General features: G+C 41.5%; 1 protein-coding gene across 8 annotated transcripts in view; it reads right to left on the bottom strand.

Moving 5' to 3' along the window:
- fmnl2a (formin-like 2a) overlaps positions 1–24069 on the bottom strand; it is a 70891-nt gene that overhangs the window by 20682 nt on the left and 26140 nt on the right. For all 8 annotated transcript variants that reach the window (XM_074695207.1, XM_074695209.1, XM_074695202.1 and 5 more), the window contains exons 4-8: positions 12199–12275; positions 6489–6572; positions 5004–5159; positions 1847–1955; positions 1585–1661 (exon numbers count right to left, since the gene is read on the bottom strand). In XM_074695207.1, coding sequence (XP_074551308.1) covers positions 1585–1661; positions 1847–1955; positions 5004–5159; positions 6489–6572; positions 12199–12275 — 503 coding nt within the window. The remainder of the gene's footprint in view (positions 1–1584; positions 1662–1846; positions 1956–5003; positions 5160–6488; positions 6573–12198; positions 12276–24069) is intronic.

Raw genomic sequence — 24069 nt, forward strand, 5'->3', positions numbered from 1 at the left:
TCCATTATTAAAATTCTGAACAAAAATGGATGAAATTTTTATGAAAACATGCAAAGTTAACATGTTTGATTTGTTTTCCACATTTTTTTGTTGCCTTCAGATCCTCAAGGTGACTCCAGGATAACGACGGTATCAGTGATGGCAGATAAATCATGGAAACTGCAAGATATGTAGGGATATGTATATAGACGGGATGTGCCGATCCCAATCCCTAGAATCGAGGCCGATTTTTGCATTATTTTAAGTATTGGTGATCAGGAATTCTAGCCAATCCTCTCAACCAATCATTTATTTTAGACACAATAAAGCCAAAATTGCTGCCCAACGCCAACACGTCAGTAAAACCGAGCGCCATAAGTGCCTTATTTGTTTTCAGCTAAATTTAGGTAGCAAACCTGTCATTTTCTGCAAATGTTCTGAGAACACATGAAATTCAAAGCGATGTTAATAAAATTCTCCCTTCTTTTGCGGCATGTCAAGACATGTTTCCAGCTTTGTATGTGATACATTCAGGTACCGTCGAAAACTTAAGAATCTGACAATTCCCCCAGTGTTTTCAGTTTTTGGATTGGACAAATGGCTTGTAGATGCCAGCCATTCAAAAATAAGTGGTATTTTGATCCCACTGATGGGTTTGGGATCCAAAGTGTTTTTAATTTAAAACTAGCTGGACTAAGTTAAAAAGACTTAATAAGCTTTAACTATTATTTTTTACTGTTCACTATTGTTAACACACAAAACAAAAAGACTGTGCTGCTTCACCTTCTCACTTCTTCAGCAAAGTTTTCTAAAATCCCCAAAATCAGAACTTGGTATCGGCCGATACTCAATATTAAATAATCGGGATTGGAATCTGGGGCAAAAAATACTGATCAGGACATCCCTGAAGTATAGGTGTTCTAATTTGCTACTGGTCACCTAAATTTGGCAAGTTAGGGGTTATTTTTGTCTGTTTTTGACCTTCAAGTTAATTCCACAGACTAAATACTTAATGGACATAGTCTCCCCAATGTCACCTGTCTGTTTCTGAGACAGATTTTTGAAGCAGATCGGCTGCCACAGCCATATTGAAAGTGATAGGGGCTTTGAGTATAGCTATAGGGTGCCCGTCAGTCACGTGACCTGAGCTGTGCCTCTGACTGGGCTCTTAATCTTAATATCCTCTGAACTGCTGAGTTAGAAAAAAATCCCCCGCCCTCTGGTACAGTGTGTGCTGATAGTGAAATTAACAATTCAGACAGGAGACAGTTTTGAATCAGGCTGTGAAAAAGTTAATTTCTGCTGTGAAAACAGCTTTTTTTGGCTTGGTGTGAATGTGACTTCCAGTACTTCTGGATCCAGCCTCAAGTGGACACTCAAGAAACACCAGATTTTTGCACTTCCGCATTGTCTCATATTTTGACTGTTAATCCACTTCGTTAATTCCGACAGCAGAGGGTCCCGGTCTCCTGCGCTGCTATTTTGGGGCTCAGAGGGTGAAAAGTTTGTGAACCCTTGTACTGAACCTTTAACTAAAACTTTTTGATACCTGTAATTGTAAAGAGAAATGTCAAAAAAAAAATCTAAAGCTCATCGCAATCTTACCTTGGGTTTTTGTTGTTGAGACTTAGTGCAATTTCATTCACAGCGTGTGGGTGTGACATGACCATGTTGAAGCCGTACTGCGACAGGGACAGAGAGACAGAGACAAATAAGCTCATTAACAAAGAAGAGAGTCCTCTGCATAATAAATGAAGCATGGAGGACAATCAGGTGAACAAATTGAATTTGGCTTCAGTGAGATAAGTTTGCTTCAGTCCAGAGGGACATGCGGTGTGTGAGGATGTCCTCAGTGAAGAGGGCTGACCTGGTAGTTCATGATGGCACGCAGGCACATGATGCAGACATGGACGTCGTCTTTCTTACAGACCAGTCTGGAGTTCTTCAGGGTTCTTCTGCTGGGCAGTGTGTTGCACCTGAAAACAGGAAGGAAATTAGAAATACTCCACAAAAAGCTGCGTGTCGACGAGTATCACAGTCACTTGGGTGTAAAAGAAAACAGATGCCATTTGTGAAAGTGCCTCCATCACACACCTCCTTCCTCACATAGGGAGGCTATTAAACTGCCACACCACATTTCATTAACACTTAGAAAGGCCATATAATCTACAGCCGTGCCAGCGCCCACAGGATGCCCCCTTTCAATTGTTTTAATTTAATGTCCTTCACAGAGATATCACTTACGACGAGCACAATGGAGGCCAGTCATTTGCATGCAGTGCACTGATTGTGCAGCATTATGTGAACAAAAACAGGCCTTTTTACCTCCTGCTGGAGCTCTCACAATTACAGAAACACTGAGTAATATGCAGATCCAGTTCGAGGAAAACTGTTTATTTTCAGACTTTAGTCACAAGGTTCAATTACCAGCCAAAGATCTGGGGGAAAGAAAGAAACACGTCCTCAGGGTGCTGATAGATGCGCTGATATGTGTCAGCTCCAACGCCTGAAGGCCTGAGTCACAACATGCTGTGTGTGTGTCTGCGTGTTTGTCTAAACAAGGTTACAGATTTCATGGAAGAGCGAGGCCGTTTGAGGAAAATAAAGATAAAAATTCTGCTTTAATCAGGCGAGCAGAAAAGATAATCGTATGAAGAGTTCATCCAAGGCTTTTTCCTCTTCTCATTAATCCACCCACTAACTGAGGCGTGGCGCTACGAGGTGGAAATGAGTAACAACATTTCTTCATCTCACATCAAGGTGGTGAGAAATGATTACACAACATCAACTCTGTGTGTTTCCTCCACCTGCGCTGACTCGTCTGAAATGACTAAACTCAACTTTTAAGGATAAATTACGCTGGAGGAAGTTGATCTGAATAGCTTTTCAGAATTAAACAAAACATTAGAAGAGAAGGTTTGGAGCTCGCTTACTGACATGAACTGCAACATCTCATGTTTTAAGATGAGCTGAGTTCTTCTCATTGAGCACGGATAAGATTTAGGAGTTGGTATCTTGATTTAATAAAACATCACAACAAAAACAGACCACAGAACAACACAACACAAAATCTATTACTGCACTGCAAAAAAAAACTGAAATCTTATCGAGTGTTTTTGTCTTATTTCAAGTAGACTTTATATGAGCCACATTATCCTGACCAGTCCGAAAAAAATATCTTGTTTCAAGTTATTTAGAGATAAAAATTAGGTCTGAATTTCTTGTAACAAGTAAAAATAATCAGCCAATGGAACAAGAGAAAAGTTACTTGTATTGCGACATTAGCTAGCTTCAAGCTAATTTTCGAGCAAATTTTTCTTGTTCCATCAGCAGATTTTTTTTTACTCGTTACTTGTCTTTAAATAACGTAAAACAAGACATTTTTCTGGACTGATAAGTGAAATTTGTCTCATATCAAGTATGATAAGACAACTTTACTCAAAATAAAGACAAAAAAAGCTTGATAAGATTTAATTTTTTGCAGTGTACTGGCTATAAAATAGAAGTGTACTAAAGCTATGTGTGCATCTAGCTAACTCTTCAGACGTACCGGCTTATTTTGGAGCACTTTGGACAGCTCACAGTGCTCTGTGTCCTTTAAGAAGGCCGTTTAAAAAAAAAACACAAATCTTAATGTGACGCCCAGACGTAATACATCCCACATTATTCTACCCAAGAGAGATATTAAGACACAACAAAGGGAAAATGTTCTGTATGATGGACATTTTATGAATAATAAACCACTTACAGTAGGCTGAATGCTTCATAGTTAATGTGACATCTTTTATTAAGCAGCGAAACAGGGAAAGCTTCCAAAATACAGAAGTTGTTTTGGGGTTTGTTTAAGGGGGGGACTAACTAATAATCTTTAGTGGTTGAGCTTTTGTTGAAACTAGGCTAGCTTCTGAGCAGAATGGCATTTAGGAAGCCACACAAGCAGCACACAGACACAGAGAGGAGGACAATGAGAGCAGAAAAACCCATTTGCTTTGAGGGGAAGGAGAATTCAGTCTGAGGCGCAGGAGGGGAGGCTGGCAGTACAAATAATTCACATCCCGACACAGACAGCGGGACAAATGAACTGGGCAGCGCTAGCAGGGACTTATAAAGTACAATGAGGAAGGGGGGGTCGATTGTATGTGTGTGTGTATGTGTGTGTGTATGTGTATGTGTGTTTCAGGGGAGCAGGGATGCAGGGAAAGGCCAGTGTGAGCCCGCTGAGTGAACCTGAGACCTGCCTTCTGTCGAAGACCGGCAGACAGAGGAGCAGATGACTTAAAGGAACATCAGGACAGAACAGAACAGAAGAGACAGTCAACCTCACTGCAGACACTTTTTGAGCCTCCTCACACACCGTACATGCTATGAGTTCTAAAGGCAGCAGATTTGTAGTGGAGAATATGTAAAAAAAATGATTTTGTTTCTTTTTACTGTAGTTTCACTTATTTCACATCAGAGCAGAGTTCTGTACAGAAACAGAACGAACACAGGGGGATTAGAGAAGTAATACACAACTGAATGGGATTTATGCTTCACAGCTTTTACTAGCATGAGCTTATGAATTAACTGCTGTGAAATCCTCTGCACACTGGATTTGGACTTAAACTTGTCTGTTTGGTGTTCGTAAAAACAAAACTATGAAAATGGATTGGCCCTAAGAAAAGAGGATCTTTCTTCTGCTGTTGCCTGTCACGTGACACATCATTTCCAGTTGCATTTACAATCACACACAAACACAAGAAAACACAAAGCAAACTATAAAGACAAATGGTATTTGTCTTCGGTTTCTTAAGCCATTTAAAGTCTTACAGACCTTGTGACTGAGTGAAGGGGCAGCAGAGGTAGCATATGAAAAGTGTGACTTCTGAAAATAAGCATAATAAGAGCACAATGCTCCAGCTTAACACTCAACTCTGGAGGAGCTTAAGAGAAAGAATCTGCTGTTCTAAGTTATGAATCACTCAAGCACGCACAGTACACAATGAATCATTTTATCCATTTATAAGTGTGTGTGTGTATTGTACCTTAACGTGGAATGTCGTCCAGCACGCGCGATGCCGTTTCCTGTGATGGGTGACGGCAGAGTGCTTCCTCCGTGCAGGTCTTCTATAGAGCGGCTCCAGGGTTTAGATTTATCCATCGCAGACTCAGGATTGTTCTCAACAAGGTCTCCATCGAACCTGGAGCATCATGGGAAGAAACACAACATGAGATTTGAAAACAATGAGCAGTAAATCGCCTCTGCTGATTATTAATGTACCTCTTGTTGACATTATTGTTTTTAACACCAAAGAGATAAATCAGTTTAGAGTATCCACTCAGATTATATCAGCACTAAGTGAAATACACAATGTCAAAGCTCACAAACTTTAATTTGAAAAGCATGCTTTTCAAAAAGAAAACACCTTTCTTTCCAAAGCTAAGCTAAGCTAATGATCACAAAGCACTCCAGAACTAGGGATTCACTGATCCGATCCTGGTATTGGGTATCGGCGGATCCAGCCCCTAAAAGCTGGATCAAGTATCGGTGGGAAAGGTTCGGTCCAAACTTGACACTAAGGCTAAATTTTGATTTAGGTGAAAAATGTTACAATCAGTCATTTCTGTAAATTCTGAAGCATTTTTTTTCAACACTCATAGGTTAAATAAATATTAACTTCAGTAATTCCATATGTATTCAAAACATTACCAGTCTTATCCCACAGTAGACCATGCAGCCTATTATTTAACACTGGTATCGGATCAGGATCGGCATCAGTCGATACCCAAAGCCCAGGTGTCGGTACTGGAACCAGAAAAGATGGATCGGTACATCCCTATCCACAACCCAAAGGATTGCTCTCAATGAGCTAGTCAGCGAGCTGAGGCTAAAGTCTAGTCTTAATCATTGGCACCAAATATCATAATAAAAAAAGTGTTAAAAGAACACTGGATATGTTTTGATTGGCTAGACAGGTTTTAATGTGTGTTAGCAGATGTCAAACTGTCTTCCAGGACTAGCACTAAATTTTCAGGTCCTCGTTTTTCAACGTTGGTAAGAAAAAGTCTCATTTAGTTGTTTCTGGCAGAACTGTTGGAAAAATCTGGTAGTTTGTGCATACCTGCCATGATCTATGAGAGTTTTAAATCTTCTTGTTTCCATGACTGTAAAATGCTGCTGCAGCGGTACTGAGGTAAACACACTTTTAGGGCTAACCATTCATAATGTGGACAGACCATAATAACATATGGTGGAGTGGGGAGTGAATTAAAACTTAACTGTGTGGCTCTCCGGCCCTGAACAGGGACCTTGTGACTGACTAATAATCACATCGTCAATCTATGAATAGAAGCCTATGGTTGGTGTAACACACAGTGCCAATGTGTTAGCAACCAGCGCTGAGTGACTCAGTGTTTCTGCTGCTGCTACTGTGGGAAGATGCACGAGTGGCTGTGCAGAATAGCAGCTTTGTGTTGGCTGTCACTTCTGCATACAGAGACAGAGAGAAGAAGAGCTGGTAGTGACTTACGTGACGGCGTACTGTGCAAAAGAAAGGTACTCCACCAGCACGTCCAGGCCTTTGTTGTCTTCATTTAGGAATTCTCTCACCCACCTGAGGAGAGGAGGACACATGTAACTCAACAGATGTTTAACTCGAATGAAAATATCAAAACTGTGGAAATCTATTTTTCATTCATACAGGTCATGGTTATTCTAAAGACTCCTGGACTCTTGGATAAGAGGTGAAACATCTCCCCAAACTCTACGCAGCCCAGTTGCCTTGTTTTTGAGTCTTCAGAATTTGCTTCTTAACTTTTTAAGTGGTTTTAACTAAAGCTTATTTTCTTTTGGGATAATCACAGCTAAAAACTTGTTCTCAGAGTTCTGAAAAAGCTGGAAGTCAACAGAAAAGGAGTAACTTCATGTAACTTCAACTTGATGACAGAACAAAAGCATAACTCTTTCTTTCAAAAAAGCCTTAGAGAGTTTGATAAAAACCTGTTGTTCTTTTTGCAAGAAAGACCCCGAAACATCAGAAACATTAAAACACAAAAAAGAAACATCCAGGGAAATTACTTGCAACTAAATTATGATAATTCAGAAATTGAAGAAATTTAATAAAATTCATTCAGAAATTTGTATAGCTCTCTGTATTCATTTTATATATTCATACCATTTGTTTTAAACACTGTGTGTTAACACTAGGGATGGGAACAGAGTACGGTACTTTCATGGGTACCGACCGAATTCTGTTAAAAGTACCAAGTACCGATCCATGTAAAATCATAAGGTACCATGTTTAGGTACCTAAATGCATCCTTGTGACTGAGGGAGTGGAAGAGAAGGTGATTTTCCATACTGGACATAAACACAACATTGCAAGTTTAGATACTGAAGAATAAATATGTTAAATAAAAAAAAAAATATATATATCTTTTGTTATTAAAGAAACTGATATTTTTTACCACATGAACACAAAAAAGTACAGAAAATTGGTACCGTAGAGTACAGGTACCGGTTGCCAGGTATCGGGTATCAGTACCATATTGTTTCAAATATGAAAGGTACCCATCCCTAGTTAACACTCACAAAGCCATTGCAACAAAATTAAATTCCAAATGCACTGCTGAAATTTAAGAAATGACGAAAAAGGAAGTCTTAGTCTAAGAAATGTGAAATGCACCATTCATTTTCAACATTTATTGGCAGGTTTTGACCTCACCAGACCTTAAAGAGGTAATAATTTTGACCATTCATCCTTGATTTCTCTCTTTCTTCATTTGGAGGCATTGTAAAAACTCATTTAAAGAAAGAAAAGCTTCTCGAACCCATGAGCATAAACACATCACACATGCACATGTTAGAAAAGGCACCAGCATCCACACAGAGATGAAAAATCTCATTATTGAGTCTGTGTGTTTTATCCCTTTAAATGGTTTATAACTCTGTGAGACACAAGCCCACAGAAGGATCAAAAGCCCACTCTCACCTTTCTTAAAGAGGACCTTCCCTCTGCACACTTTCATTTTTATTCTGCACAGAAACGCTGAATCTCTCACAGGAAAGCACCTGCTACCTTTGGCACGAGAGGCTCTCCCTCCATATTTATGAGCCGAATATCACAGAACATGTTTATTTAATGGCAACCCATGAAGGTAGCATGTCTTTTTAATGGAGCTCCAACTGCTTCGACAGGCCTGACTTGCTCGGTGATTAGAGGAATTTGCAGGGCATAAACATGACGATACGCATGCAGACTTTTTAAGTAGAAACTGGCTGATGAAGATGTAAGGCTAACAAGCTTTAAACATCCAATAGCTGCTTCTTTATTGGCTCCCCTGTGGTGTAACTACATAGGAGCAAGTATGACTAACAAGAGTGGCCAGTAAAGTGGTGCCTGGAGGGGCCGTTGTGTTTTAAAAGGGCTTGGGGGCGGGGCCTCATCGGTCCACATGGCAATCATTACCGCAGGACACTCACTAACAATCCTCCCATTCACCACATGTTGACCACTGAGTAACATGCGAGGGGAGAACAGGCAGGGAGCGGGGTCATCATCCACCGTGCTCAATCTGCCTTTCATACACAGCCTGCGTGACGGATACATTTCTCTGTTTCACCTCTGAAAAGAAGCAGTAATCATTCACTGTCAGCGCGGGTGACATCTTGCCCCCTCTCCACTCCTCTACTGTCTCAGTCTTTCCCCCTTCTCCCTCTGCCGTTATGGTAATGCTTCATCGCCTAATCTAGATTAAATGGATTATTCATGTAATCTAGTTTACCAGCATACAGTCTCCAAAAAGAGTTAATCCATGTAAACAATGCCTGGACTGATTTTCCAGACGGACGTCATCTCTGGCTGTGAAGGGAGTTTATTTTGGTTGGAGCTGAATTGGAGCAGAGTGTAATCAGAGCGTAGGAGTGTGAGAGACGTTGTTGTCAGAAACAAGAGATGATGCGGGTGAAAGTCAGTGCAACAGATGAAAAAAGGACAGTAACACGCATGTGGGATGCAAGGAGGGAAACGAGAAAAAACAGAGGGGTTAATAGATGAGGTTAAGATGTGTGTGTATTTGTGTGTAGATGTGAGGTCTTATGATGGTTATATAACAACTTTATCTCTGTTCTCTTCTGTCACTGCAGCCTGTGCTTCTTCCTGTGCTTGACAGCGTCTGAATGTGTCCTGTGACCGCCCACCTCAGACATCCGTTTAAACTTTTAGACCTTCCTTCTTATTGCTATCAAATAATCACAGGTCTTCATGCATTAAGCATCTGTCACACAGTCTCATGCATTTCCTGTGTGTGTATGTGCACACTGATTTGTGCACAAAGAATCAAGGTCTTCAAATTCACACTAGTCCTGAATCTGTTTTAAATTTGATGTTGGGCTTTTTTGTTTATTGTGGTGGAGGACAGTGGAGAGAAAATCCAGGGAGACTAAGTGAGGAACAAGATGCAATAAAAGGGATTTAAATCAAACACCCACTTTCAGGACTCTAGCCTCTGTTTATGAAGTGTGAGATTCAACCATAGACTGTATAATATATGGTTGTAGTCTCTGTGACGTCACCAGTCTGCTGCTGATACAGAGTAATGAAGTCAATTGTCGGCAGGGGCCATATTGGAAATGCTGACTCAAGAGGTGAGCTTTGAGTCTCCTTACTAACAGCTACAGGCAGCAGACCTGTCAATTCCACAAACTGCACTTCTGATTGGCAAACTTGTGATTAGGGATATTGGCCGGGCCGATTACTGGGGCAGATATTTGGCCTTTTGTTTAATCTGACGGCCAATAAAAAAAACATTTCTAAACTGTGTTGTTTCAGCTCTGATGCAGCTGCACCGCTGTCTGCAGTCACATCTCAGTCCCCAGTACTGTCCCACCCACAGTACCATCTGATTAGTTACAAGCATGGCTCGGGGAACAGCCAATCAGCAATGAAAAATGTGCCCTATTTATTTTTTTAAGTTTTCATTTAACTTTATAAAACATGCTGCTAAGTCTGGGAGCTGTTTAATAAATATATGCTGGAAGCAATTTGAATGCAGTTAAGTGTTGGAGTTTGTGTTGCTCAAAATTTTTATGCCAATATTTTCACTTTGACTGTAAATGAATATCGGCTTCAAATATCGGTAATCCGCCTACTTGACTACTAGGGGTACAGTGCTGTATTCGATCGAGTACAGTAAGTTTATGTTAGCCACTGCACATGGCTCTTTAATATTCACTCGAGTACTCGTCTATGATTGGCTGAGCAGGGAAGGCGTTTTAATATTCATGAAGAAAGTGGTCTGTGATTGGTGCTTTGCGATCATGTGCATATCATGTGGACGTGACGTCTCACGGTGAGCCAATCAGAAGATGAATATCAAAGAGCTTCCGTAGCCACAGGAGCTTGTGTCTGAATTGTGCATCATGGCTGCTGCAACCGGAGCTTGAAGAGCCTCCCCCCTTGCTGTATAAGGGCAAGTTTATGGTTTAATAAACATGCTAAACAAGCAAATTGTTTTGCTTTGTTCCATACTGTACCGAAAATGTACCGAACCATGACCCTAAAACCAAGGTACGTACCGAACCGTGAGTTTTGTGTACCGCTACACGCCTATTGACTACTAATAACCAGTATCCGTATCAGCCCCAAAAATCCATATCAGTCCATCTCTACTTGTGATCTTCATATCTTCTTAACGGCATTAGAAAAAATTCATCCCCTATTCAGTGTGAGCTAATAGTGAAAATAGAGATTCAGACCAAAGCTGTTTGTAGAACCAGGCTGTAAAGACATTTTTTTCAATGCCGTTATTCCTTTTGGCTCGTCATGTGTGTTTTTTCTGGTTGTTCTGCAGCCATCCTCAAGCTGACCGTCAACAAACCACAATTTTTCACAATTCCACTGATAATATTTCGTTATGTTAAACTGGATGTTGCCCCTTGGATTTAACCGCTAAGCTAAAGTGGCGCTCCAGTTTGGAAAACTGTTTGTATTGGTGAGAAAAAGGCAAAATCATCAAACTAACAGAAAATTAAACCATTAAAATAAACAACTCTTTATCATTGCTTAAAACTGGACTTCTATTATTCACAATCCCACATCACCATTTTAGTTTTAGCCGGAAAATCAGGTTTGTTAAGCAAGTAGCAGCTAGCACAGCTTTGAGTCACTGATCATGAGTAGAAATATAAAGATTTATGTTGAGGTTTGAGAGGTTGTGTATCCACTTCTTTTCCACTTTCAATACCCCTTTCCTATTTTTGACCTCAAGTCCTTTTTTTATCCTTTTTAACACTAACTACTTAGATCCATCCTCTATTCATATTCACAAATGTTGACATCTTTAAAAGATATATTTTAGCTCTTTCATGAAATTTCAATTGATAATTTTTAAAACCCTTTATTCCTGCTATTTTTTCTTTTTTGACATTGCAACAACAAATAGCTGGGAGGGTTTGACTCATCATTGAAACTCATTTCACAGTGAAAAAGTGAAACCAGAAGTACACTGATAATCTACCTTTATAAACAATGCTTTTTTAATATTGCAATCACTAAAAATCACATAAAATAGTTTTCTGTCTTCATGCTGTATCTGTATTTACTCAGAAGTTTCCTTGATAAATGAGTCCACTCGAACCTACAGATCCCAGAGTGCATTAAGCCTCATTAGCGATGCGGGACCATCCATCACAGTCTCAAACTATCAGGGTCTCTAATCACCGCGACACGCCCTGTGATCCAGACTGAGACAAAACACTGAGGGAGTGACTGCAGCTCATTCAGATATCGATCTCTGCTCCAGGATGACTGTACAAACCCGAATCAATATCAGCTGCAGCAGGTTGAGGCTTGTTATCCCAGAATACCTGGAATTACCCATGAATCCCTGTGTGTGTATCTGTTGTGAAATCTGGATCTCTTTGGTAACACTGACACTAAAGCCTGTTCCTGAAGGAGGGCTGATGCATCAGATTTTACAGCGAGACAAATGTGTTTGCCTTCCAAAGTAGTTCATTCATCAGCTGCCTGAAACAATCAATGGATTCATCTTTTCTGCATCAGCACACAGATTTCTGGGTAATATTAGGCCACAGTGCAGAGATGAATGGGGGATGTGGTGGTGGTGGTTAGTGTCAATGTCTGCGTCTCCGGGTGTCTGGAATGTCCGATTCTTTCCCCCTCTGAATCTAAAACAACCAGGTCTGGGACATTCAACACCAAACGGCCTGCAGTGACTCACCCGATGTGATTGGTCCGTAACGAAATTTCCAGTTCTCTCAGGACTTGCGTGGACTCCTGAACTCTCCGTCTGAATTTCTGTGAAGGAAAAAAGAAGAGGGGGAGTTAATATTTCATCGTGCCACTAGATCTGTAAATCATCAAGTGGTGGTGCTGGTGGGGATGTTTTGGCTGGAAAGCGTTTTTTTCTGCAGGAAAGGTCAGACCGAGAGGCACAGATAGAAACCGCAGCGACATTTAAATGTGAAAGCAGGCAAACCGTGTAGTGATTACAAAATAAAATGTTCTCATAAGATTGTTTACTAAGCCTTTTACTTGCCAGAAACCATTCAGCAAGCTAAAAGAGAAAGGGAGCTGACTCACTGGAAACTGTGAATATGGAACAGTTCCCGTTATCCTGTTTGCTCACATTGGTTCTTTATGTAGCAGCAATCCCCCCTCATCGCCCTGGGATAATATCTGTTAACATGACTAGCTACCTTTCAAATCACATGTACAAAGACACACACACACATTCTTTGTTGTGTTGCTGTGGCTACCGCTGGGGAAGAGAGGAGTGTGTGCTACAGGCATGGAGGTATGAGGCGCCAGAAATGAAACAGAAAACAGAAAAAAAAAACAGAATGAGCACGGGTCCCTCTTTGAATTTGTTCTCCAACAGGAGGTGATCTGCACAACCACACACAAAAGGGTCCTCCAGGCTGTTACACAACCACAGCAACAAGACAAAAGCAGAGTGAGTGACCGGTGGTAATCAGACAGGAGGGGGAGTCCCTGATGAGAGGGGCAGAAAGTGTTGCATCAGAGTAAACAGTCAGCCATGAAATAAATCACCACAGCATGGGATATTTTTAAAATGCTCGCCTAGCCACAAGTGATTTTTTTTACTTTTTGAGATGTTTGTGTACTCTGTACCTCAAAATTGCAAAATGACAGTGTAGCGCGCTCTGTTAGTTGGGGGTGGGGGATTTTTTGTTTGTTCTGTTTTGCTATGTGTCTTTTTATTTTTGTTCCAATGTTTGAGCATTTAAAATTGAAAAATCAATGAAAAATATTTAAAAATCGAATAAAAAATTGCAAAATGAAAAAAAAAGAAAAAGATGTTGTTTTTGAGGAACAGAGAAATATTTTATGATAAAATTGTCAGATTATTTCCTTTTTGTCTTTCAAAATGTAAAATATTTTCTTCTTTTCTTTTTTTTTTTTTTTACATATTTTTGTTGTTTTTTTCCCAATTTACAGGAAACAATCATAAAAAAATAGTACAGCTCAAAAATAATGAGCAATAGGTCACCTACATGAAAATAAAGTCAGCTTATACAGTATTGGTTCACTTGGCATTCAACGTTAGATACATGATCCATTTTTCCCAGTATTGTAGATAAGTTTCTGCTCTTAGCTTTAGTAAGGAAAGTCATTCTTTCCATTTCAATTTGGGCCACAATATTAATCCAGTCAGTCTTTGTTGGAGGATTGATTTGCAGCCATTTTGGTGTAACAGCCTTTTTACTAGCTGCTAATAAAACCTTTAACAGGCATTTGACCTTTTTTAAAAAGTGGGTAGCATTGGTACCAAGATAGATTTTGTAATGTCCTAGTTACTTTCCCCCAATAAAAGAAAATGTGAACTATTTTCTGGAAAATCAAAAATGTTTCAAACGAAACATGTAACAGCATTAGTTATTTCATTTCTCCAATAGTTGATCTAATGAAAATGACTAATATGTAAATGTTGAAGTACAAAAGAAGCTCTTTGGGTGGTGTGTCTGTATGACAGGTTTGTAAACAATTAAGTTCGGATGAAGCAGGAGGAAAAATGAGGAAGGAAATGAAGGAGAGGAGAGGAGAGGAGAGGAGAGGAGAGGAGAGGAGAGGAGAGGAGAGGAGAGGAGAGGAGAGGAGAGGAGAGGAGAGGAGAGGAGAGGAGAGGAGAGAGATCCGCCCAGCTTTGAAGGGCCTCGTCACTTTCCATGATGTGGTGGTATCAGGGAGGAAACAGACTTAAGGCCCGTGTTAACCTATCATTAACATCCACAGAGAGGAGAGATGTTCCCATAGCTCCTTCCTCCCTCTCCTTCTCTGTAGTCGGTGTCTTTAGGCCTGGGCGGCGAGTTTGGCGCATGAGGAGATGAGAAACAGAGTGTTTTTATTAGGGAGGAGCCCTTTGTGTGTTTGTGTGGAGAGCAGAGCATATTTAGGGGTACTGCGCAGGCTCCCTGAGGCACCCCTCCTCCCGCCCTCCCAACTCCTTCTCCCACCAAACGCCCTACACTCCACACTTTAAGTACTACCAGCTGCATCACAGAGAGCAGGAAGACAGAGGAGCCGACGGAGGGGGGAGTGAGAAGACGGCATAAAGGAGAAGGGTGAAGAAGAGGAGGAGACAGGGAGGTACTGGAAGGAAGGGGAAAGTAAAAGTGGAGGATCAGCACTAAAAGTGTGAAGGGGGGAAAGGAGAGATTTCGGGTAGTGTGAGCTCAGGAGGGGTCATTCTGGAAACAAATCAATGCCTGATACATTCTTGGGGACTAGTTGGACTGCAGCTCTTCCTCCTTGGCTGGTGATTGGCTGGGAGCTGCCCAGAGGAATGCACCGGAGCCTGCCTATGGAAAGCAGAGGCAATGACCTCCAGCTCTCTCACAGCCGCACAAAGTGGCAATTGTTTTGAGTTTGAAGAAAGGGGGATGGAGCAGGAATGTAGAAAGAAGCCCATAACTCTCTCTTCTCCTCTTTTCTCTCTCGTGCTTCTTTTCTGTCCCTCTCTCTTGTCTTCCATCCATCTTTCTCCTCCTCTACCCTCTCTACATTATTCACTTTTCTTCAGTTGGAGGTTAAAGCCCTTGCCGAATGGTACCTGATCAGTAAAACAGGGAAGAGGAATACTGATTTCCTTCACATTCACAGTCAAATGAGGCTACATCCAACCTTGATACTATCACTGCCTCAGTACAAACTGTCAGACTTAATTCTTGGAAGTGTTTTGTCTTCTCTAGGATGTGTCAGTGTCCCCTCATTTCCTCCTTTTATCAGATCTCTTTGTGCAATTCATCTCTCAGGCTTTATGTCAGACACGTGATGTACTGGAGTGTGGTGACAGTCTCTGAGACAAGTGCTAGTTACCTTTAAGCGTACTCTCTGTCGTACAATATCCTGTGTGGAGAAACTGTGGGAGTGAGTGAGAAAATCACCACCATTTTTTGTTAAACTGTCCAAATTATGACAGTTTTGGTTAAATATTCTAAATACAATGAAACAAATACAGGTATTTTCAATAGCATTAACTTTTGTTTTGTTTTTTTTACTTGAGAATGACTTTTCTGCTAAGGTTAAGAAAAGGTATATTGCAAGTTGGGAAAAAAAAATACACTTTAGTTTTTGGAATAGAGGATGTGTGTGGTGGCTGCTACCCTTTTAACAGTCGAAAGACGGGATGGGAAAAATAATATGCATTGAAGTATTTGGACTTTTTGTTTGTAATGATTTTAAATCCTGATTTTTTATTTAAATCCATTTGATTCTTTCTTTAGAAGCTGGGCTGTAAAAAAGTTGAATAAAGTTTAATAAATCCTAAAAACTGACTCACATAAAAAATATGGTTCCTGGTAAAGTCTGTAGACATCATTATGTCATTTATTTTTCACATGGTCTGGATTTAAAGAAGCAAACTACCAATGGCAAAAATCAGAAAAATCCAAGAATCGCAATTTAAATTGGATCGTCACCTCAGAAGAATCAAACCGAGAGAAACACACATCATACGTAGCTATAGTTGAAAGTATTACTAATCCACATGTTACTTAGAACATCAAGTTTACAAACATTCTGTTTGAAAAATATGACCATGGAACTTGTTTGAAACTGTGAACATTACAAAGCTTGGCGATGACATTATTTTTGTTTTGTTTTTGTTTTTCATGTCTTTTTGTGCCTAAATAAAAAAGGAAAATCAATTCTGAGTGTTAAAAAATGTACTCTCTGCTGTCTCATACTGGTTTTAAATGGGTACTTAAAAGCCCAACTGTGGTTGCATGATGGAAATGCTAACCTAAACAAACTTTTGGTCAACCTACAAACACATGTTAAGGTGTTTTTGTTGCGAATTTAAAGTTCTTCTTCTGGCTTACAAAACATGGACAAGAATGGCTCCTGCCTACCTGGGGTCCCTCATCCAGGTCTACACTCCTTCTGGCCCACTACGCTTTGCTTGTGAAAGACGCCTGTTGCTCCCAGCCCAGCGTGGCTCCAAATCTCTAGCCAGACTCCTCTCCTCTGATGTGCCCAAATGGTGGAATGAATTATCCACAGCGTCCCTTTTTACTTTAAAGATGTCTGAAGACTCATCTGTTCAGGGAACACTAAGGCTCGTAATCTGAGCCTTCTCTTCTTTGTCTTCAGGGATAGAATGAGTCTGAAAGTCTCAGACCCAGCTCTCAGTGAATATTTAGTACTGATCACTGAATGTTGTTGAAGGTTGAACTATTTTTTTGCAGCACTTAACTGTGGTTAGTTATGGATACATTATTCTACATGGGCGTAAAAAAAATCTCTTGCACTTAATGGCAGCACCTGCAGCCAAATAACTTGTAGCATGTTGTCACACTAACCAAGGTTTTCCCTTCTTTCAAAATTCTTGCTTGTGTTGTGCACCGCCTTGGACAAAAGCATCTGATAGATGAAACTGTAGAAATGAAAGGTGGAGCTGAGGTGGGTTTTCAGCCTCCTGGCAAACAGCTGTGATGAGGCCTAACTGTTTATAAACTCAGTCATGACATTTAATATAGCAAATGTACAAAGACACAGGAGCAAAATGGGATTTCCTTCCTTACCAAAGTGCTTCTTTCAGCAAGATTTTTATTAACTACCTTTGAATATAAATGTTTGTACATCATGTTGATCTATTTCCATCTCTGACTCCAACTTGATTTCATCTGCTTATCAAAACTTCTATCCTTAACTTGTGAAAAAACATTTGTGTTTATTACAACTTCAGCAGCTTCATAAACTCTCCTCCACTCCCAGCTGTGGTCCAGCTGTTAGATTAACAAAATACTAAGATAAACCCTTAACAGTAAGCAATACCGCACATTCTTTCTGCATACAGTGATAGTATTGTGACTCTTTCCTCTGTGAGAATTGAACACATGTTAAAACCTGACTAGTATATTTACCCCATGTGAAAGTCTGACTGAGTGTATGACCAAGGGATTTATATTGGGGGCAATAAGGCAGAAGGGGGATAGTTTTAACCATAGGGGGTCAGTTTGAGGAAGTGTAAACCCCCACTGAAGTTTGGACGTGTGTTTTTCTGAATCTCAACAAATGTTGTTCATTGACAAGGGTGCAGGGCAGCTGTCCTGTGGAATATTTATCACCTCAGCTCAAACTGTATATAAGCCAAGACAACCTCTCTGTTGAGAGAGAACACCTAGCAGAGGTCTTCTCTCCATGCTGCATGTGAATAAAAGGAAATGGTTCATCACACTGTTATTTTGTAATCTTCAAAATTATTTTGAGTGCAACAGGAGAAATTTCCCTGACATTTGGAGGTTCCACCGAGATGGACGTTCTGCTGTCTGCTGCTTGAGCCTGGACCGAGGGTAAACTGCCGGCAGGGGTCTCTTTTAGACTCAGGGAAAATTCTGCTCCGACAAACGGAGGACAGGATCCCGCCTGAAGTCAGGCCAAGTGACCGACAACAGACGCTCCATCCATTTTCAGAAGTGAGTACAGTGTTATGAATCATTCCTTTTAGTGCTTTAAGTCCCAGCGGTGGGCCATATATGCATCCTGTGCGACAGTGATGAAAAAGCTTTAAGTCCCAGCGTGGGCCGTCGACGAAACTCCACGAGTTTCCAGTGTATGTTAGTGGAGGACTGTCGCACGTAAATCCATTATGGTCGTTTGCAGACTGGCTTCATGTAGTTCCTGAATCTCCAAATTTTTCATGTGGTGTTGGAGGCCGTCATATGTGACTGGTTTTAATCCCTGCGTGCAGGTCTTAAAATCAACATGAGAATAGGTTTTGAAGCTGACATGGAAACAAAAATTTGACTCTAAATTGTTAAAGAAATAAATTAATAATAATTAAAAAAAAAGTATAATAGGGTACAGCAAGTGGCTGAAGGAAAGTGGTTTTGGAAAAAGCCTCTTAAGTAGGAGTTCTAGATAATCCTCAGAGGTCAGAAAAGGTAACAACAGGCTGATATAGGATACCCCTCTATGATAAAATGGGCGTATGAGTGAAGAAAAGAGATAAAACAAATAAACTTTGTGGTTCTCATTCAGTGTCTAGTATACTTGGAGTATGCTAATGGGGTACGGTGCTCGGAACGTAAGTGTCATACAACCTACCTGGCTGAATTAAGAGTTACCCGAAGGTAGAGAGTGATTGATAAGATCCAACCATACTTTGTATGGGAAGATCAGTGTGAGTGAATATTTGTGTGTGAGTGATAAGCCCATTGAAAGTACAAGCACACCTGTCCCTGTGAGTCAGAAAAGAAAAACAGAGGAAATTATGGGGAACAAAATTGGGAAACTAAAAATGCTACCTGACCCTCTCACAGGCCCTGCTAAAATAATGACGCAGAAATGGGGGGAAGATGTTGTTACAGCTGTTCCACTCTGGCACCATGTCACCAAGGGGGTGTTTCCATTAATAGGAAGATTAAGTACTGATTGTTTGAAGAGATGTAGAGTTATGTTAAAACAAGAGGAGAAGCAAGTAGGGAAGAAAAAAATGGACTGGCATGCGTTCCAAAAATGGGAAAGAGAAGCAGAAATAAGGGAAGCAAAGTCAGTAGCAGGATTGATGGTAAAACAAGAAATGAAGGAAGAGAGTATGTGAAAACAGAAAGAAACAGGAACGTAGGGGAAGAGATGTGGACCTGCCCCCTGCATATGTTGCTTCTGCAGTTGCTGCCCCTCCTCCTCAACGTGTGGACTCTGCTGCAACAGCTGCCCAGGAGGATCCCGGGCAGGAGGAAAAGAAGGAGGGGGGATTGTATCCTGACTTGTCAACTTTGTCTCTGACCCCTAAAACCACAGAGACTAATGTTGCTTCTGCCAAGAACTCTTCTCCCTTAGCAGCATCTTTCGATTATTGGCTAAGGAGCCAAGGAGACAAGAAAGGGGTACACCAGATGCCAATGTTGGTGTTCCCAAACCCCCAACCAAGACCAGCTGATGGAAGTGATTGGGAACCAGAGGTGCATGTGTACAGACCCTGGCTACCGGATGAACTGAAAGAGGCAGCGGAACTACCAGACCCACAAAAGACTGGAGGTGAGAAGTGGGTGACAGCAATGCAACAGTTGATGTCTATGTACAACCCAACCCTGCAGGAGGTAGAAGCTATCTGTCGTAGGTGCTTCAAGCTCAGATGGCCCAACATACAACCTTCCAGCTGGTCCACCAGTCCGGCATTTGGATCAAGGGACTTCTTCAACATGATTGACAGACTGTACGAAGCAGTGTGAGAGGCTTTCCCCTTGAAGGTGTGCTGGCCTGAGATTCACAACACCAAACAAAAGGAGGGTGAGTCAGCAGCTGATTATCGTTCACGCATGGAAAGTGTTTTTGCAGCTCACTCAGGTGTTGATGTGGATAATGTGGCCTACAACGACCTTTTAAAGACAGCTCTTGTGAAAGGACTGAATCCAGAACTTAAGAGCCGAGTCATGACGACCTGCATAGGCTGGGAAACTGTGTCTATAGCAGTCGTTTGGACACATGTTCTGCACGCTGAACGGAATAAGGTAGAGATGAAATCCAGACATGTAAAGAAACTGCAAGGTGCTCAGCTGATGTTCCACCAGCAGAGTGGCCAGCAGAGGCCAAGAGGTCAGCCACAGGGGAGACAGTTTCACCAGAAGGACAGAGGCAAAAGGAGACCAGATCTACAACCAGCTGCCCTGTCGTCCAGGAGAACGGACCCAGTGATTTGTTACCGTTGTGACGAATATGGGCACATGGCACGTGACTGTCCAACTCTGGATCAAAGAGGAGGAGAGAAAAACAACAACTGGCCACATGCACCGCCTCGGGGACTGTCTGTGCATGCACCAGGACTGCCGGTGGCACAACCGTAGGAGCACGCGGGGGCAGGTCAGAACAAGAAACACACAGATGAGAACACAAATTTAGAGATACAAACAGATAAACCAGTTGTTGCATATCAACAGTGTGTGCAACTAACATTAGATTCCAGGGCACCCCCTAGGCTGACTCTTAAAGTACAGGGTGTTAATGTGACATTCCTTGTAGACTCAGGAGCAGAGGTCTCAGTAATCCAATGCAAAGTTCTTCCTAATGCTCCTAAGACAACTAAATTCCTCAAAACTGTGGGAGCATCAGGCATTACCAAATTTGAACCAATATCAGAATTATTAACTGTATGTTTTGGCGATTACAGAGGTGAACATCCATTTTTGCTTTCAGAAGTGTGCCCTGTAAATTTGCTAGGTAGAGACCACATGTGTACTCTGAACATTACCACGCATTGTAACTCTATGGGCATCAAGATTACATGTTTAACTGCTGGGTTGTATCCTGTGGGTTTATGTGAGAATGATTATTATTATTATTCATGGGATATTTTGAACCCTTGTGACACAGACAAACTGCTGTTGTTGACACCAGAGATTACAGAAGTTCCTAGATGTTTGCAATGTGTGTCACATGTTTCACCAGGTACAAGAAATCATACATTTGAAGAACAATGGAATGTGGGGGAAATAGATGAGGACATACAGATAGATAAAGTATTTGTGGGATTACAGTTTTCAGTAGCCTCTGTCTGTTTGTCTGAATCTCAGATGAAGCTGTTTTCAACTCCTGGCTCTGTACCTCATATTTCATTAACAAAACAGTGTAATAGCTCTTGGGTAGCTATAGGACCTTGGGTTAAAAAGGCCTTAGAAGCATCAGATTGGCAGGACAGATCAGATGGTAGTTCTTATTCTCATTCTTTGCAAGCTGCATGCTACTCAGTAGAGATTAAGATAAAGGTTGTTCGCACTACACATACTGAGACACATGAAATTACACTTATGCCATTGAGTGCTGAAGAGGAGGAATTGCTTTCAACAGTACCAGACAATTTATGGGCTAAGAGTAAGTTTGATTTTGGAAACATAAAAGGTGCATCTCTGTTGTAGTCCAGCCTAAATCAGCCTACAGGCCATGTAAAAAGCAGTATCCACTCAGCCCTGAAGCTGTTCAAGGCATTGCTCCTGTTATTCAGTCTCTCATTGAAAAGGGTGCCATTGTGGAATGTCCTCTCTCAGCATGTAACACCCCTATATTGCCTGTGAAGAAACCAAATGGGGGGTGGCGACCAGTTCAAGACCTTAGGGCCATGAAGCAGTTCATCATCCAGTTCCAACTGTACCAAATGTTGCAACTCTAATGTCGCAGGTGCCAGTAAATTCTTGTTGGTTCTCTGTAATTGACTTGGCAAATGCATATTTCAGCATCCCAGTTCATCCTGACTCACAATTTTGGTTTGCTTTTACTTTCAATGATAAGCGCTACACTTGGATGCGAATGCCACAGGGGTTTGCTGCAAGCCCAACTTTGTTTGCGGCTGCTGTAGTAGAAAACCTGTCGCACTGGCAGCCAGAGTGTGGTAGTACACTGGTACAGTATGTTGATGACCTCTTGGTGTGTTCCCCTTCACAAGAGGCTTGTCAAACAGACACAGTGTCGTTGCTCTGTTTCTTGGCAGACAATGAGCATAAAGTTTCACAGGATAAGCTGCAGCTTGTTACACAATCAGTGCACTATCTTGGCCATGTAGTTACACCTGAAGGGCGCAAATTAGGTCCGGACCGCATCCAGGCCATCTTGGATGTTCCTAAACCGAAGACAAAGAAACAGATGATGTCTTTTTTAGGTTTAGCAGGCTATTGCCGTCCATGGATTTGTGATTTTGTGGAGATCTCCCGTCCCCTGTATGATATCACGCATGGGGAAAAACACTTGGCCATGACTGACTTTCTGACTTGGACTCCTGACGCAGAGACAGCTTTTTCTGACTTGAAAAAAGCATTGACTAATTCTCCATGTTTAGGACTTCCAGACCCGACAAAACAGTATAATCTTTTTGTTTCTGAGCGTGGTGGTTTTATGTCAGCAGTTTTGACTCAGTCTCATTGTGACAGACAGTGACCAATAGGCTATTACTCCAAACGACTATCCACCACTGAGAGAGCCATGGTGGCTTGTTTAAGAGCTGTAGCAGCCGCCACTGAAGCAGTTCTAGCCACAGCTGACATTGTTGCTATGTGTCCTCTTGTTGTGCATGTACCACACGCTGTTCATTCTTTAATCCTTCAAGCAAAAAACTGCTCATCTGACTCCAGCGAGGCTTTTGCACTGGCAAAATGTTTTACTAACCATGGCTCATGTTACTCTGAAGAGATGCTCTGTGCTTAACCCATCAACTTTGCTTCCTACAGAAGAGGATGGAGAACCACGTCACTGTTTGGAAATTGTTGTTGCAGTGTCAAAACCACGAGATGCATTATTTGACACACCTCTAACAAACCCAGATTGTGTGATTTTTGTAGATGGTTGTGCAATGAGAAATCCAACAAGTGGTGCCCCATGTGTTTCGTATGCTGTTTGTTCTGAGCATGACATAATTGAAAGTGCAAAGTCTCCTGAGAATTTATCTGCACAAGTTGCTTAACTATATGCGCTCACCCATGCTTTCATTTTAGGAACTGGACAAGATATCACCGTGTACACAGACTCCCAGTATGTTTTCAATGTGTGTCATAACGTTCCATGCTTTCCCTTAATGATGTCTCTTTACTCCACAAAATAGGCTAACCCTGGCAGGAATGGATGATGACATGGTCAGGTATTGCTGTGCTCTTAACCATGCTCTGAAGCTCATCTTTCCAAAGGTGCACACAGCCCTTCCAGAGCCTACAGCAGTGCAACTCCACAACATCGAGCCAGGTGACTGGGTGGTGGTGAAAGATCTGAGGAGGAAACATTGGCGCCAACTCCGGTGGACAGGACCATACAAGGTGTTGCTGACAACTCCTACAGCCATCCGCCTCGCTGAAAGGGACACCTGGATCCATGCGTCCCAGTGCAAGCCCTTTCCTAGGGATGGGCCTACTTAAAGAGAGACCGTCTAGCCAGGGGAAGATCATGGAGGGCCGCTGGGGGAAGATGGTGATTGGAGTCATCATGGCTGGAGTGGGTGTCATAACCACCATCATCCGGAACAACGCTGGTGGCCTAGAAGAATTGGACTCCACAAGTCCTCATATATCCATTTACAGCACACATTCTACTGATCCATTTGCATTCACCCAACAAACTGACGTCATGTATACTGATTCTTCTACACCCCGTCCATTACACATGAACGGGTGCAAACTTGTGAACAATGACCTGACAGACTTCTTAAGTGCAAAAGGCAGCACGAAAGAAACCGGGAAAACTGATGAATCATCAACAAAGACTAATAACAACAAGACTGTCAAGACGGCCACAATAGAACCATTAATTAAGAAGAAGAGACAGTTGTCTGAGCAAACGGATTGGATACCTTGAGGTTTTGGTGTTGGTACTCTAATTGATAAAACAGAAGAAGTTGTATAATTATGTTTGCTTTTTCATAATTTCTGCTTTCTTTCTTTTTCGGATTCTTTGTCGGTGTATTGATACCTTATACCAGTCAGTTTTAATGTTATGTTGCCACTTTGTGCCAAAAGGAGGGAATGTGAGAATTGAACACATGTTAAAACCTGACTAGTATATTTACCCCATGTGAAAGTCTGACTGAGTGTATGACCAAGGGATTTATATTGGGGGCAATAAGGCAGAAGGGGGATAGTTTTAACCATAGGGG

The sequence above is a fragment of the Halichoeres trimaculatus genome, unplaced genomic scaffold (genome assembly GCF_033239565.1).
Source record: "Halichoeres trimaculatus isolate MK-OKI-2021-1 unplaced genomic scaffold, fHalTri1.1 fHalTri1_scaffold_19, whole genome shotgun sequence".
NCBI lineage: Eukaryota > Metazoa > Chordata > Actinopteri > Labriformes > Labridae > Halichoeres > Halichoeres trimaculatus.